Here is a 15,821-nt window from a genome sequence, read left to right on the forward strand (position 1 = left end):
TGTTTTGGTTATTTTGTGAAGATGTTTAGTGATTTATTTCCTTTTAAACATGCTTGCATATGCTAGATCTGTTACATATTCATGACATGCATAGGGGGCTCGATTTGGGAGTTTATGATATTGATATATGATAAAATGTGACCACGTGGTTTGCCTCTACTTGGTGCAAAGTGGTTGGCCTTTTTAGGGCCCCGTTTCTTAATACTTCCTTGTCCAGGTTTGTAGAGGGGGAATGTGGGATAGTAACACCTCCTGGTTTTGCTGTTTAAGGAGGGGTGCCATCATTTAGGCTTGGGTTTTATACCTTTGACCGGGTACATCCCAAGTACTGGAGTAGCTCTGGTTGGTCCAGTATGTGGGCCAAACTGTGAATAATCCTATGGTTCCAGTTAGCAAAATAAGGTTAGACGGAGCAATAAAAGAAGAAGCATCCATTACACGTGAACATGATGTACTTGTGATTGTCATGAAATTAATTATATCATTTGCAAATGATTATTTAAGTTGCTTCATTAGTTGTTAATATCACTGATATTCATTACTTGTGTGTAAAGGTTTGTATGTGCATGATTAAACTCTAGGTTACTGAGACGTTAGTGTTCACCCTTTTAATTTAACATTTTCGAGAAAAGGTTCAAAATGAGGGAAGGCACTTGAGGAGTGAGTTTGAAGGCTCTGTTGTATTCTTCATGTGTGGTACATGTTTCCCCATTTATATTTAATTTTGCCATATCTCCAGGACATTTCTTTAACCTTAGTCTTAAAATAGTTTTATTTTTGCTTGTTAATAAGTATACATTTTTTAACCATGATAGACTTTTATCACTCTAGTTTTATCTTTTCTACCATGGTCAACTTTTATCAGTCAGGTTTCAAACTTTTCTATCATAATAGATGTCTTTTGAATTTGTCTTCCTTATAATTACACAACCTTAAGTCATTATAATCATTATGAAATAATGGTCACACATTGTCAGGTACTAAATATGAGCACTTCTCTCAACGTGAATTTGAATCTTAGTTCACTACATCGTAGGAAATTAATCCCTTCCGTTAGATCTAACCAACGTTAGTTATAGATTTTTTTTTGGTATAGAGGCTACAGATTTTTTTTTTATTTTGCGGTTACCCTCGGTGTCTCTCCCCCAATAAAAATTATTTAAGTCCGGGAAATTAAAATAAAGATAACTGGGAGAGGGAAGGAGAAAGAGAGGATAAGGAAACCTATATATTCTGGCCCAAAAACAGAAGCCTGTCATAGTGTAAAAATGTTTGAGTTGTTAAAATTTTACATGCAGGCATGAAATGATGTGGTGCTATGCATAAATTTCTCCCTTATCAATGCTATTCTTAATTAATACTACTTCTGGTCCTAATTATAAGACATCATTTATAATTTACAAATAAAATTTTATAATTAGAACTGAAAGTAATATAATTTTACATACAAGAATTTCTTTAAAATGTTGTGACCTATTGTATTCTAATTGATCAGAGCACAGATAAAGTGGTGCTCCGAACGCGTGTAAGAATTTCTCCATCATCAATGCTATTCCTTGTTTCTAAAATTTCACATGTCATGAACTGTTCAAATATATTATTAATATCATTTACTGAAGTTAAAAATCAGAACTTCAAAGCTTAACTTCACGCCACTCATACTGATATCACATAATACATTGTCAATCATAATTCTTAGTTTATAATATGTTTTTTTATTTCATTTATAACGAACTTTTTAAATATGTTATTGATAATAATTTATTAATTTTATCCATGAGACATTATACTGAAAATATTCATCTGCGAATCATGAAATTAAACTTAAAATTAAAATTCAATTTGAGATAATAAATACCAGATTTAAATAAAATATTTATAAAGTAAAATTTTAGGGATTAACATGGTCAATGAATATATTTTTTTATTGATTAAACTTGGACCAGTGTCAGAGGGAGACCAAATAAAATTATTGGCAAAAAAAAAAAAACTAAAATATCATCGGGTGCCCCATGTGCTGTAGTTTCAAAACTGGTAATTTCATTGGAAGTCCAGAGCCTAAGCTCGTGGGTCACGAGCTTTTCGAAATTGAAAGCTCATTGAAGAGCGTCAGCACCTACCATGTTCTGCTGCAACGCTATAGTTGGTACCTCGCCGAACCTCCAGTTCGTCAAACGACTCAAACCCCTCAGACCCTTCTCTGGATTGCTCTCCAAAGTCAAACCCAACTGTTCTTCCCATTCTTTCCGTTTCAGCATTCCCTTACCCGAAGCACCCACCAGGCTTTCTCGTCGGATTTTGACTCCCCTGTCGCCGGGCTCTATGCTTCACGACAATCCCGCCGTCTCTGACGTCTACGCCACGGCTATTTCCTTCGGCGTCGCTCTTTCCTTGCTTAGGTTATGGCAAGAGACCGCAAAGCGTGGGATCTTCGACCAGGTCTGATTTCTACCCTCATCTTTCAGCTTAGAATTCGCAATTAATCGTCTGTTTAGGTACTTAGTTGACTGTATAGTTCTCTATGTTCCCTTTAAGTAGTTGACTTTTCATGGGGGGTATTTTGCTGAGAATGCTTTGACCTCTACGTTTCACGGTTATAATTCTGGTTGAAGATGGACCAAGGATATTCTCGGGTCTTCTTATTCCTCACTCTCCTAATAGTCTTTGCTTTACATTTTGTTATATCTATGAACGAGAATCGAAGTGACGTGTAGGACTGAGATCCTTTGAATTACCGCGAATTTCATTCCTTGAAGAAGATATCAGGGATGGCGAGAGGCTTCTGTCATGGTCATGGTGATGCATAATGTGACACAGGACTGAACATGTTCCTAGCAGCGTCAAATTTTAACTTGAGCAGTAATTTATTATTACAGTTTATACTTAGTTGGAGTCTTGGAGATTTTCTGATTCATAATTAGGTTGTCATTTTCTTGTCACTGGAAGAGAAGCATCGATGGCGCTAATTTGTAACGAGAAATTTTTAGTTTTGACTCCATTTGTAATGTATTCTCCATTTCTGAAGTAATAACTAGTGCATTTCTTTTTCATTGTGGCGTTGTGCAAAATGCTATCTATCAAGGATAAAGTCAGGTGCATGGTTTTTCATATAATGTTTGACTTTGATGGTTGTTATCCAATCAGTGCTAATTTCCTCTATTTCTTAATACCTATCTTGTTCTATATTGCAGACTTCTCATCGGTTATTTCCTTTGTGTTCAGAAATTGAATAGGAAACTTGTACATATAAGCATTGGACTGGCATTCATGCTCTGCTGGCCACTATTCAGGTAAATTTATAGATACTGAGTATATTAAAATTTCAAAGCCCCACTTTTCCTTGTCAAATGTCCTTGCTTCTATTGTTACAGTTCGGGGAGTCAGGCACCACTTTTTGCTGCTTTCGTTCCAGGAGTCAATATAATTCGGATGCTTCTTATTGGACTTGGTATACAGAAAGATGAAGCCACTGTAAAATCAATGAGCCGATTTGGAGATTACAGGTTTCAGTGTTGTATACATTAATGCCAGTGAGACTATATATAAATCTTTAAAACTTGTAATAATTAGCCATTTTACTGTCAAATCAATCCAGCAGAATCTCTTGCTGTCAAGTGATCAAGCTGGTCAATTTAGGCCTGTCAGGAATGGATATGACGACCTTTTAGGCGGATTCTTATATTATTGCTCGCTTTAAATAAAAAAGAATTAGTAGGTTATGATTTTGATTAGCAGCTGCGTTACGCTTTTGGCTTGTGAGTTCTCTTAAAGTCTGTCTCTGTGGAGAATGAAAATAATATTTGTTGATACGCCTTGATCTATTCATTTCTCCGTTTTTCCTCTGCACCAGGGAGCTTCTGAAGGGACCGTTGTATTATGTCTCAACTATTACTTTTGCCTGTGCGATGTACTGGAGAACTTCCCCTTTATCCGTTGCTCTAATATGCAATCTGTGTGCAGGAGATGGTACTTTTGCTAGAGCCAATTATATTTTCTGTCCTCATGATTGTATCTTGCAATGTTTTAGCTGCGCTGGAAACTTGAATAAGGAAAGAGAAAGAAAAGAAAAAGGGTGGAGCAGACCGGACATTCTTTTCTTTTCTTTTCTTTTCTTTTCTCTGGACTCCTTCAATTCTATAAAATGGCGATGCCTGGCATAATTCTTAACATGTTGTTCAGGTATGGCTGACATTGTTGGGAGGCGGTTTGGCAGTAAGAAGATACCCTACAACGGAAACAAGTCGTTGGCCGGTTCAATTGCAATGGCATCTTCTGGATTCTTAGCATCTATTGGGTAACTTTTGCAGACATATGTTGCTCTCTTTACTTTCCTCTCAACTGAAAACCTGCTTGGTCTGTCTTCATATTAATAATTGAAGTTTTGACAGGTATATGTACTATTTTTCCTCATTCGGATATATTGAGCAGAGCTGGAGAATGATTCTAGGTTTTTTGATTGTGTCTATCGCGACTACAGTGGTTGAGTCCCTTCCTATTAGCTCAGAGATTGATGACAACCTCACAGTTCCTCTCACTTCCATATTGGTGGGAAGTATGATCTTCTGATTTCTTGCATATTGTAGTGATGAAGTTAGATAATCTTAGGCATTAGTCCTCTCCATATCTAGCTCTAGTTAGATGTCATATGGCAGTCTCTGCATTATTTAGTAGCTTGTCTTGGCTAGATGTTGTAACTTAAATCAGATTGGTGCTTGTATGTGATTTCACCATCAATAATATCATCTCGACAGGGCCTTTGCAGTCCACTGTTCTATGGTAAATTGAATCTCTTGACGGTTGTTCTTGTTATGTTTCTTGCGTTTATGGTTTTCCAAAGCTTCACCAACGGTGGGTTTTATTGGAATGCATTACGAATAATGCTAGCGTGATTAATGGAAGTTCCAGATGAAGGACAGTGGTTCCCATGGACTAATACTTGCAAAGGAATTGATGAAGTTAGGGAAGGGATAGATGGAGCCCTAATTAATTATGAGTGGCTAATGAATTTTCCAGATTCCAGAATGACTTCTACCTATTGCTGCTTTGGATCATGCCCTCATCTTATTTCCCACCAGTATTCGGAGACAAAAACAGCCCGCCGCGACGATGAGTTTTTTTTTGGAGAGATTTTCTACGAGTATTATTTAAGGACGCTGTGATGCATTCTTGAGGTCATCATTTCCAGTTCTTCTGCTTTTTCAACTTTGCTCTCTAAATTAAAGATTACTACTTTGCAATATCTCCTTTCCTGTAGTGATTGTTCAACAGGACAGGTCCCTGCTAAAATTAAGGTGTTGAGGGGCCAATTAAATGCTGTACAATCTCTCAGATATCAATTGGAATTGCCACATCACTTTGCACATGAACATAATAGTGTTGCCTGTAAATTTTGTATAAATATTTGGATTTGAAATTTATATATAAAATCCCACAAAAGAAAGTGCAAAAGCGTACATAAAATTTATCAAAGAGTACCTAGCAATCCAATGGCTAAGAGGTAAATATACAATGATGTGATCCTTTGTGCGATTTAATGAACTAGCTGCACTTGTTGCTTTTTGGAGCTTTATGAGAAGGGACCCGCGGGACACAACAATGATAACCACAAATTACCGATATGGGTTAGATGCAGAGGACGCGGAAATTAAAGCCCATCACATCTATTCTCATCTCCAACTGCCAAATTGTCCACCATGAATCTCAAGTCTCGGCCAACAATCTGCCCCGAGAAACACAGAAAGAATACTTTCTTACAATGGAAACTTCACACTAATAACTTCGCTACTACTGTTAGATATGAAACTCGTTTGTGTCTGAGTGAGATTCTCTTCAACTCTGTGTGTTGAAGGAGTTCTGGAATCTTCATCTTCTTCGTGTGCTTCTGGTTCAGAAGTGGCAGCAGCAGAGGAAGAAGCAGAACGAGAACGCTTCAAGCAAGGGATGATGATGATGAAGACAATGAAGAGAAAGAAGACGAGGACGACAGTGAGCAGAGTGATTAAGCCGTGAAGAGCGAAGTGGTTGTCGCGAGAGAACTGAATCTCGCCCTCTTGATGCTGAGGACTGAGGGAGGGAGCCGACATGGCAGAGCCTGGACCAGAAACGGTGGCGCCATTAATTCTGGGCTGCCTTCATATCCTTATATGCATGTTCACTTCTTCAAGTTTGAAACTTTGACTTTTCTTGATGCCCCAGGACGTCGGTCTCTTTTCCTTCATCCCTTTACTTTCGCTTAGTTGGCAAGTAAAAGGTCATTTGTCTTTTTATCCATTCTTGCCTTAGCTTCATTTAAAAAGGAAGGGAAAATTAATTTTATTGTAATTTAATAACTAAATTTTAACTTAATACAACTCAATTTATTAATCATTTAGAGTTTTCTATATTTTAGAAAATAAAATTTTTATTTTTCATGAAATTTAACAGCCAAAGTCTTAGATGCTTGAAACTATAAGACTAAGTCACAGTGAATTAAAATTTAGGAATCAAATTTAAATTGAGTCAAAATTATAAGAACTTGGGTCTATTGATTCAAAATTTAACAAGCGGGAATGGGTTACGATTAAATCAAGACAATAGGATCAAAAGACTAATTTTTTTTAAATCTTGATATCCGATAAAATTTGAAGAGCATTATATCTTTTTATCACCTCAACATGTTATAGGAAGCTAGTATGATGACTTTGTGGGTGTTGCTTTCCCACGTACACTGTTGATATAATAGGATAGGCTTTTTATTTTCACCTGAAATATAACAAGACAGGTTGAAATCTTGTATTTTCCACCAATTTAAGTTTTTATGTTTTATCTATTTTTTTTAATCTGTATCAAAGATGTTTATTATTTGTTAAAGCTGAGAGGGAATATCCGATCTATATCAACATGTTGTTATCGGTGTGCGGTCGCCATTGGAATATGGACGAGGCGGGGCATCTTATTTTGTTTTCTCTGCTTTGTCTCATTTTGTCGTGTTCCAGTCTTCCAACATTTTTTTTTTATTGCTCTTACGAGTGTTGCATTGCATATATGGAGAATAAATTTAAAAAGTAGTTTCCATTATATGCATGTCAAGTGTTGAACAATTAAAGGGTGTTTAATTTACAATAAAAATAATTTTACTCTTATTATATATTTACTTCGTATACTGTAAAATCACTTTTAATTATAATTTGGCTTTTATCTAAAGGATATAAATGCAATTAAGATACATAAAAAAATTTAATGCAATTTACTTAGCTTATCTTCCAAGAATCAAGTTATTAATTTTGTGTATATATATAACATCTTAAATAAAAATAGATTTACATGTTTACATTCAATAAACAATGATCGGAACTCTTAACAACAGCAAAATTAAATGAAAGGGACTCGAATATCTCTTAAATGATACGATAAAGGTGCATCCAACAACCCCTCCTTTTTTTTCCCCTCACATGCATATATCTTTTTTATAGTGTATTTAACACTTAATCCTTTTTTTTTACTGTATTCTGCACCTGAATTTTATTTTTAGTATATTTAGTATCTTAAAAATTAGGGTATCAAATGTAACTAAAAAATAGGATCTGGATGCTGGATACATTACAAAAAATAAGATCATGATAGTAGATGTATCATTAAAAAAATAGAATGTTAGGTGCACTTTTATTATTTTGGATATTAATTTCTGTGAGTGAAAAAGAAAACCATAATATAAAAATATCCCAGCCTTATAATATTGCTTCAATTGAAATTAAATGATGTTATTACTCCCTCCGTTCCTTATTATAAGAGACATTTGATGCTTATGACATGTTCCTATATATAAGAGACACTTACAAGTTGTCTCTACTTTTTTGTGTTGATTTACTATTTTACCCATATTTATTGTCTCCAATTCACACTCTCTCCCTCTCACTTCTCTTTCTTTTAATAATTTAATTGTTCTCTCTCATACTCTCTCTCCTTATTAATGAGGGCATTTTTAGAAAAAAAATTATACTTTTTACACATTAATTGTTTTAAACTAATTTTAACTGTTTTTTTGATCAACGTACTTCGGTTATTTGTCTCTTATAATAAGAAACGGAGGGAGTATTTAATACCAGATGTTTATCACACAAAGGAATGTAGTATCCCGCCAACGTCAAGCGGTTGAAGGACAAAAATGGCAGGTCAATATTTTTCTCCCATGGGACAATGAGTTGTTTAGGCAATTATGTAGAGGGCATCAGTGGAACATCGGGGGCTCCGTCTCTTGTCTCTTGACAATTACTTGTCAACCGCCGAATTTCCATCCATGGGTTTTACCTTATATATATATATATATAAAGATTTAATTGTTTAATTTCGTTTGATTAACTCACTGATTTAATGAGTTAATTAACCTGAACCAAAGTTATTTTTCATGATTTAAAGACCCAGTGCTATTAAGATACATTATTTATAAATCACATATAATGATCTATGAATCAAGCTTTGTTCAAGGTTAACATTTTTCGGCGTTAAAAAATAGTGACTGAGTTGTGAAAATTTTGTGAGTGGGTTCTTGGTAAGGGCATTTTGGGTGGATCGAACTATCGCATGAAAGGCCCAGCTCATCTAATCCCATGCAAATATTAAAGATATTTACGTGAATGGTGTGGTTTCTAAATAAAAATACACCTGGGTATATGTATAAATTTTATGTATTTTTAGGCAATGAATTTTGTTATAGGGAATTTTTTTAATAAATTTTTTTATTTATGGACATTAAACTCAAAATGAAACGCACAGATTACTCCCTACATATTTTTTTCAATGAACTAATATCTTAAGATTTATTTATTTATTTATTTTTTTGAATCGTGACTACGGATACACATTTTACAATTTACTTTAAGAAAATAATTAGGGGTCAGCTGATTCAGCCAGTTAGCCCATCTTTAGCAGTTTGGGCTGCAAAATTCTTGACCGCAACAACGTGCGTGGGCTTGCTCGGCTTTTATATGCGTATATGCGTGGGCTTAGCTGGCATTTGCACCTTTAGAATAATAAGCCATGTGTTGATGTGACTGAAATAGATTTTAAGAGCCCCTAAGGTGAAGAAACGTGCTTCCTAAGCAGTCAGATTAGGAGTCGTTCTAACTCAACTAAAAATTCATAGTTTTGATTCACGGATTAGTATGGTTTGTAATTCTTAAAGGAGTTGGTCAGAATACTGGATGCGCATACACACAAAAAAAAAAAATCCTTCCCCGACAAGAAACAAAAATAAAATGACAATGTCAAAGCGAAAAGAATCAATAAGGGTTATGTTTAACAAATATGATTAATCCCTCGTAACATAATAAGTTAATATTCAAATTCTTATTAAAAAAAGTATCTATATTTAGTACCTTAAAACACTAATCACAAGTAATATTCAACTTGGATACTTTAATGAGAAGTACTCATATTCAATATGTGTCTTAAACCGCTAGTCTTTTTTTTTTTTGCCAACCTTAAAACGCTAATCATTATTTGTTACGTTAACTCCATTTTTCATACTGGCGTACCAAACTTTCAATGAGAGGGGTGAATCAGATCAAAAAAAAAAAAATGAGAGGGGTGAAAAAAAAAAAGGGGGGCCCACGTATCATCGTTTTATGTAACCATGGAAGTGTTTACCCTACAAACATAACCTTGGATATTTCCCACTACGCCGTCGTTTTGACGGAGTTTGATGAAATCGGCATTGTCGTTGATCCGTTTCATTGTTTTCCCCGGGATCAATAAACGAATTCGGCTTGTGGTATTGCAGTCTCGAGCAGAAGTGGGATTTTGAATCATAGAACGATCATTGCCTCTTCTTCCTATCCTCTGGCTTTTTGTAGTGAAGCCCATTCCGAAAGGTGTAAAATTTTGCCTGATCTCTAAACAGACAGCGGATTCTTTTTCTCCTTGTTCCGATCTTTCCTTCTTTTTTGCCCCCTTCAATTTTTTATTCTCCTTTCAGTCTTCGACTCCTTCATTACACAATTAATCTTCGTTTGAATCCTGTCTCTCTCCTGAAATACCCGTATCTTGAAAATTTGTAGCTTCTAGCCGGCTCTAGCTCGCAAACTGGTTGTGATTTTCTCTGTTAATGAGTCATCGGTATTCTGGAAATGTTTTATTGCAGCTTAAATTTATAACTCTGCGGTGATGGCCCTTGTTTATTTTGAAACGAAAATGAATAGCTTTTTCCAGTTCTGTGCGCCCCATTGAAGAATTATGGCATTTCTGCCCAAATAAACCTGCTGCAGGCTGATCAAAATATTTTTTTTTCCTGTTCTTTATAATGTTAAACTGGATATCGAAAAGGTGCCTCATGTATAACTCGAATGCAACCCATATTGTAGTTTGGTCGGGCAGGTTAAAAGTAGGTATTATCAGTACCGGGTATTAGTTGCGTTGAGCTACTGAATAGAAATTCATATGAAACTGGAATTTGTTAGATGGTCATCCTAACTTTCTGTGTTTAGACAAGAGAAAAGATAAAGAAGTTGGCTGATAAAGGAGACAAACTTGACAAAAACGGGCAACTATATACCTTTCTTTCTTGTTGATATACATAAATTTTTATTTTATGGTCCAGCTTTTCTTTGTTGTCAGTTTTGAGATGCATGTTACAATATCAGTGGAAGTAGTTCATGCAGATGTTTGTGTTACTTTCTATGTGTTGTATTTTGTTAGCGATACATTATTATCCTCTTTTCTTTATTAAAATGTCATTTGCGATTGAATAATATTCTCGTGTTTATTTACTGACTTTCACAGGTCGTGGCCGTCTTTTGGGGGCCAAGAAGTATCTTTGGTCACAGACTCATGTCACTTCCTAATGAAGAAAACACATCACATTCACAGGTCTGCACCTCAATTTTGAATCGACAACATGTTTCTGCGTTCCGGGCAGTAGTTTAGAAAATGAGATTCCAACGCAAGCTTCTACTTCCTAACATATTTCACATGCTGGCTGAATTTTGTTGCAAATCATTTCACCGAAACTCTCAGTAGCTTGTTCGGGATTTTGCTGATGCATGACAATGAGATTATGAGAATTCACTTTTGGCTGAAATTATTAATGGGATTCATTGGTCGCTACTAGTGATACATTTATGAATTTATGATTGATTTTCACTTTTTTTTTTTGGCTTTAACTTAACTGCTGAATTGGTGACACACAAAATACATGAATAATGGCTCCTTTCCCTTAAGCTCTGTTATGGAGAGAGAGATAATAGTTTCAAACACCAGGCCATGGGTTGCAGAGGTTAGCAATGATCTAATGGAGAAATAGAGGAACTCAACTCACCGGACTGTTTCTCCATTTGGACTGTGGGATATGGCTTTAGCTGTTACGAGGTGGTGAAGTTGCGCTATTGTAACACAATCTGCTTAATTATGCTGTCATTTTGAAATATATCTGTTAAATTTCCCTTCTAGAATGAAGGCTCCAATGAGGAAGATAAAATGCTGATCATCATACTTATTATATTTATAATCGTTCCATCGTACTTGAAATCATTTCTGGCACTGTTTGAACTTTCGTAGCTTATCCTGGGCTTGTCTGATGGTGGTGGTGGTAGTCTTCAACGATATTCTATATTTCCCATGCGTAGAAGCCCTTGATGAGGTGGAACATCAAATTTCTTATATGTATGGAATTCAAACCTGAGCATCCAATTAATGGGGGAAAAAATCGAGCATCCAATGGCTATATACGAAACATTCTTGTATAATGGTATTGTATCTTTGGTATTTCTCTGGTGAAATGGGGTTATGTGATGCTTGCAGCCCTAGGCCTTGAGCTTGCAGGCGGCAGCAGTTAGACGGAAGAAATAATACTCCCACGCCCATTACTCCTGCTTTTTTCCCTCCTCCAGCTTAAACGAATGAATAATGACTTTGGATAATACTCTAGCTTTGTTGTTGTAATGCATAATAACACCAATACGCAAAAACCTGGAGTAACCAGTTTTGTATGCGTGGATAGAAACTTTATAGATGGTCAAATTCATTTTAAGCTTGTACCTTGTATACTTACTTGCATGTGTTGAAATTCCCTGCAGCTCGCATCCCATTTTTTCTGGGATATCCTAGATTCCATCATTGTTGATGTGGCATCTGAGTATCACAGAATAGCAAGGCTGGGTCTTGATCATAATCTAGAAGAGGAGGAAGAAGAAATGAAGTTGTCAGCACAAGCCAGAGCCCGGGTTGCTGATTCTAGTAACAATAACGAAATAAATGGAAAGTATGTGGTTGACATATTTGGACAAACCCATCCTTCAGTTGCCAGTGAAGTATTTGAGTGCATGAATTGTGGTCGGTCTATCGCTGCTGGGAGGTTTGCTCCTCATTTGGAGAAATGCATGGGAAAGGTATCTTGCTTCCACACAATTGTATACGGCATTCATTCATTATTGAATTATGAGTTTCGTATCATAATCCCTAGGGATTGCATTTCATTGTATATGATTGAGCCTTGTTTTCCCACACTTGTTATCTGTTTCAGCATTTTGGTGTTCTTTGTATGTTTCTTTTCTCCCATCATTGATCTCTATTTTTCATCTTTACCTCAGGGCAGGAAAGCTCGTCCAAAAGTAACAAGAAGTAGCACAGCACAGAGCCGGCATTCGCGAGGCAATCAAGCTCCAACATATTCCCCTTACTCAAGTTCCTCTGGTGCGAATCGGCTAGCGAATGGAAACTCTGGTGTTGCAGGTGAGGAGCACTCAAATGGGACGTTTGAACCATGATGCATAGAAAAACAGTGCGGTACAATAGTTGGCAGATTAACGCCAAGGATGGTTGCAATCCATGCACAACATGGTCTGTCGAGGCTTTGCCCAAGCCTGAACCTGTTTTATTGGGAGGTATAGTCATGTCATGGTTTATGCTGACATTCTGGAGTTTGAGAATGAGGATCGTACATGTCCATGGCAATGTCCAACTTTACAGAGACTGATAATTCGCGTTTGCAACAGATAAAAGAATGAAGTTTGACAGCTATGGATTTTGTCCCCCCCCCCCCCACAAAAAAAAAACATTAAGTTATACATTTACTAAACCTAAAATGAGATTGATTCCCCTTGATAGAAATTCACTGGGGCTTGATACCACTTTAATCTAGAGTGAAATCATATTTTCCATTTCAAAGCTTCGCTTTTGAGTTCGATTCTGTGGGCTGATTAAATGCGCAAACACGAGTTATTATTTGCACATTCGGAAGTCCTCCAGCATTGATGGAGACGCCCCACTTTGTAATTTTGCCACTTAATAGTTTCTCGCCCAAAAAGAGCACCAGAAGGACAGTAAAAAGATTATTAGACCTCAAATTCTACAGTTGAAATTAGAATTAGAATTATTTTGAAGGCCCGCGAGGCTGAGGGAAGCCATTAAAAGTATAGCAGAGGAGTAAAATACTACAGCTCAAGATGTTGAGGAGTGCGCCATTTTGTTGTCGTCTCCTTCGACTTTCGAGGGCGAACTCGATCCTGCTGCACACTTCGTCTTTCCTAATTGTTAGGGGGGTCGAAGTTCAAAACGATAGCAAAAGAGCTTCCGTTGCCGGGAATCGAACCCGGGTCTTTCGGGTGAGAGCCGAATATCCTAACCGACTAGACTACAACGGAATTGTTGAGGGTGGGATGCTAACAAAACAATATAATATATTGAAGATACGTAAGGGAGAACACAGAACCGCCGAAATATTGGAATACAACGGCTTTAGGTTCAATTGCTCTTATATCTTGCTTTATCTTCCACCATGGTTCCATTATTTGCAATGGAGAGAAACAGTCACATGCCCAGATCACAATGATCTATCTGGCTCCTCTCTCTCTCTCTGCGGCGCTTTCATCATCACCAATCACCATGATAATACCATTCTCCTTATTAATTTTCCTCCCTTGCGTTTACAATTTTTTAAAAATAATTTTGAATCATATAATTATTATAAATTTTACAATTCGTTTCTTGCCAGAGCATTGATTTATGCATTTAAAGTATACTTTTATGGGACTCGTATTATGTAAAGCATATTGTAGCAAAATTCTCGGAGAAAAAAAATAATAGAATGTAAATTATGTTCATACCTGTTAATAATTTACTGGTTGTTATGATGAACTTTGATTTAGAAGCTGCTTTTCCCCAAAACGAAAGGGAAGCCCCATGACCAAATAATAGATGGTCCTTTCTCTATTTTTGGACAAGTAGACTTTTATATGACCCACGTGTCTTTTTCATTTACGTTCCAGTCCCATTTCAAACAACGTGGCCTGATTTCTCTGTTGACTCCCAAATATCTGCAAATCTAAGCGCATCATCACCATGTTGAGTGGGACCCACTTCCCGACCCGCCGAAAGAAAAGGCAAGATCACCAACTGGTAATAATGGCACATTATGTCTAGAGTTGAGAATCAAGACCGGCCCTTTTAGAGCTGAAATTTTAAAAATACTCTAATTTATAGGCCCGGCCCTTGCTATAGAGTAGGGCCAGCCTGCAGGTTTTTGGCCCGTTTAAGAAAAAAATACTATTTTTATATTTATCATATTTTTTTAAAAATATAAAAATAAACCAATAAAATTATTAATAAAAGATATAAATATGAATAAAATTAAGTTACAAATATAAAATATCATCATATATAAATATTCATCAACATCTAAGAACATTAACACATTCATTAATAAGATAACAACATCTAAAAGTTTTATCTATAATGCAATTGTACAATAAATAAACACTATCATTAATCTTTTAAAACTTCATCATTACTATAATTAATTACTTTTCTTCATAAGTATGCTTTTCTTTCGTAACAAAAATATCAAGTTTTTTTCTTTATAAGAATTTTATTTTTAAATTTTACAATATAACTATTATTTTACTTTAATGTGAGAAACATTGTTGTTGAAACTCATGAATTTCTAATTCAAATTATAGAATCACAAGTTATATAAGTATAAAAATATTATATTATCAAATATATATATATAGTTTAAAAATATCAACGCATATAATATAAATCAAATCATTATTAAATTCCAAATTAACCCATTTTTAAAAAATTTTAATTGGATAAATTATTGTCTAAAACTAAATTTAATTTTAAAATGATAATAATAACTAAATATTTGAAATATTATTAACAATGTAAAAAATTAATAACATTAATATTATATAAAAAATTTTAAAAATAAAAAAATTATAAGAAGGCTTAAAAGGGCCGGCCCTTTTAAGCCCTCGGCCCTCCAGGGCTTATTTCTATTTTAAGAGAAAAATATCAAGCCCGGCCCTCATAATTTCAAGGCTTAGATGGGCTCGGCCTGTTTTTCCGCTCTACATGTCGAGACTGTGGGACACAAATGAAATGAGTTAAATTGAATAAACATTATATAGAAAGAATTGCCAAAATAAAAAAAAATTTAGTAAAAAATTTATATTATAATACTAATATCAGTACTTTTTTGGTATAAAAATTTATGAAGCCCTTGTCACTGATAAAATTTTGTGATAGATATGTCTTTATGGGTTATGCTTCATAAAAATATCGGTCAGGGAAGTAATGTAGAAGAAGGCATGTCTATTTTGGGGAAAAAAAGCAAATATATATAAGTCAGTATAAAAAAAAGTGCAGAGAAATTATAATTGTGGGGCAATGTGCTCTCTCTCTTAGCCTTTTTAAAAGGTGGCATGATATATTATCGTGTGTGCGTATATATATTGTGGTGAATTGCAAACGATGGCATGCCACTAATGAAAAGGGACAAGTATGACTAGGAAAAAAAAAATAAATAAAGTGAGGACAGTGATATGAATGATGATGGAGGACAACAT

At 35.3% G+C, this 15,821-nt stretch overlaps 2 protein-coding genes and 1 non-coding gene across 6 annotated transcripts; 2 read left to right on the top strand and 1 right to left on the bottom strand.

Moving 5' to 3' along the window:
• The first annotated feature begins 2,057 nt into the window (after nucleotides 1-2,057).
• Nucleotides 2,058-4,781, top strand: LOC114740646 (probable phytol kinase 3, chloroplastic). Its single transcript, XM_028928833.1, has 6 exons — nucleotides 2,058-2,439; nucleotides 3,223-3,290; nucleotides 3,372-3,503; nucleotides 3,851-3,966; nucleotides 4,180-4,294; nucleotides 4,389-4,781. The coding sequence occupies exons 1-6, from the start codon at nucleotides 2,122-2,124 to the stop codon at nucleotides 4,564-4,566; spliced, it is 927 nt and encodes a 308-aa protein (XP_028784666.1). The 5' UTR covers nucleotides 2,058-2,121; the 3' UTR covers nucleotides 4,567-4,781.
• Nucleotides 4,782-9,698: 4,917 nt separating this feature from the next.
• On the top strand, nucleotides 9,699-13,137 carry LOC114740647 (ataxin-7-like protein 3). Of its 4 annotated transcripts, XM_028928838.1 has the most exons (5): nucleotides 9,699-9,848; nucleotides 10,756-10,842; nucleotides 12,048-12,359; nucleotides 12,561-12,621; nucleotides 12,703-13,137. In XM_028928838.1, exons 2-5 carry the CDS (start codon nucleotides 10,804-10,806, stop codon nucleotides 12,735-12,737), a joined length of 447 nt encoding a protein of 148 aa, XP_028784671.1. In that variant the 5' UTR covers nucleotides 9,699-9,848; nucleotides 10,756-10,803; the 3' UTR covers nucleotides 12,738-13,137. The 4 variants fall into 4 exon arrangements, with proteins under 4 accessions (XP_028784671.1, XP_028784667.1, XP_028784668.1 ...); XM_028928834.1 differs by having other exon boundaries at nucleotides 9,705-9,848; nucleotides 12,561-13,137; XM_028928835.1 differs by lacking the exon at nucleotides 9,699-9,848 and adding an exon at nucleotides 9,898-10,062 and having other exon boundaries at nucleotides 12,561-13,137.
• Nucleotides 13,138-13,540: 403 nt separating this feature from the next.
• On the bottom strand, nucleotides 13,541-13,613 carry TRNAE-CUC (transfer RNA glutamic acid (anticodon CUC)). The gene has a single exon. It is a non-coding gene; the product is annotated as a tRNA-Glu (tRNA).
• Between the last annotated feature and the right edge of the window lie 2,208 nt (nucleotides 13,614-15,821).

The sequence above is a fragment of the Neltuma alba genome, unplaced genomic scaffold (assembly GCF_004799145.2).
Source record: "Neltuma alba isolate B1F8T4 unplaced genomic scaffold, ASM479914v2 tig00003186_pilon, whole genome shotgun sequence".
NCBI lineage: Eukaryota > Viridiplantae > Streptophyta > Magnoliopsida > Fabales > Fabaceae > Neltuma > Neltuma alba.

Coding starts and splice junctions, on each gene's coding strand:
- LOC114740646 (XM_028928833.1), top strand. CDS start 2,122: ATGTTCTGCTGCAACGCTATAGTTGGTACCTCGCCGAACCTCCAGTTC. Junction 3,291..3,371: donor CTCTGCTGGCCACTATTCAG/GTAAATTTATAG, acceptor CTATTGTTACAG/TTCGGGGAGTCAGGCACCAC. Junction 4,295..4,388: donor GGATTCTTAGCATCTATTGG/GTAACTTTTGCA, acceptor AAGTTTTGACAG/GTATATGTACTATTTTTCCT.
- LOC114740647 (XM_028928834.1), top strand. CDS start 10,804: ATGTCACTTCCTAATGAAGAAAACACATCACATTCACAG. Junction 10,843..12,047: donor AAAACACATCACATTCACAG/GTCTGCACCTCA, acceptor AATTCCCTGCAG/CTCGCATCCCATTTTTTCTG. Junction 12,360..12,560: donor TGGAGAAATGCATGGGAAAG/GTATCTTGCTTC, acceptor TCTTTACCTCAG/GGCAGGAAAGCTCGTCCAAA.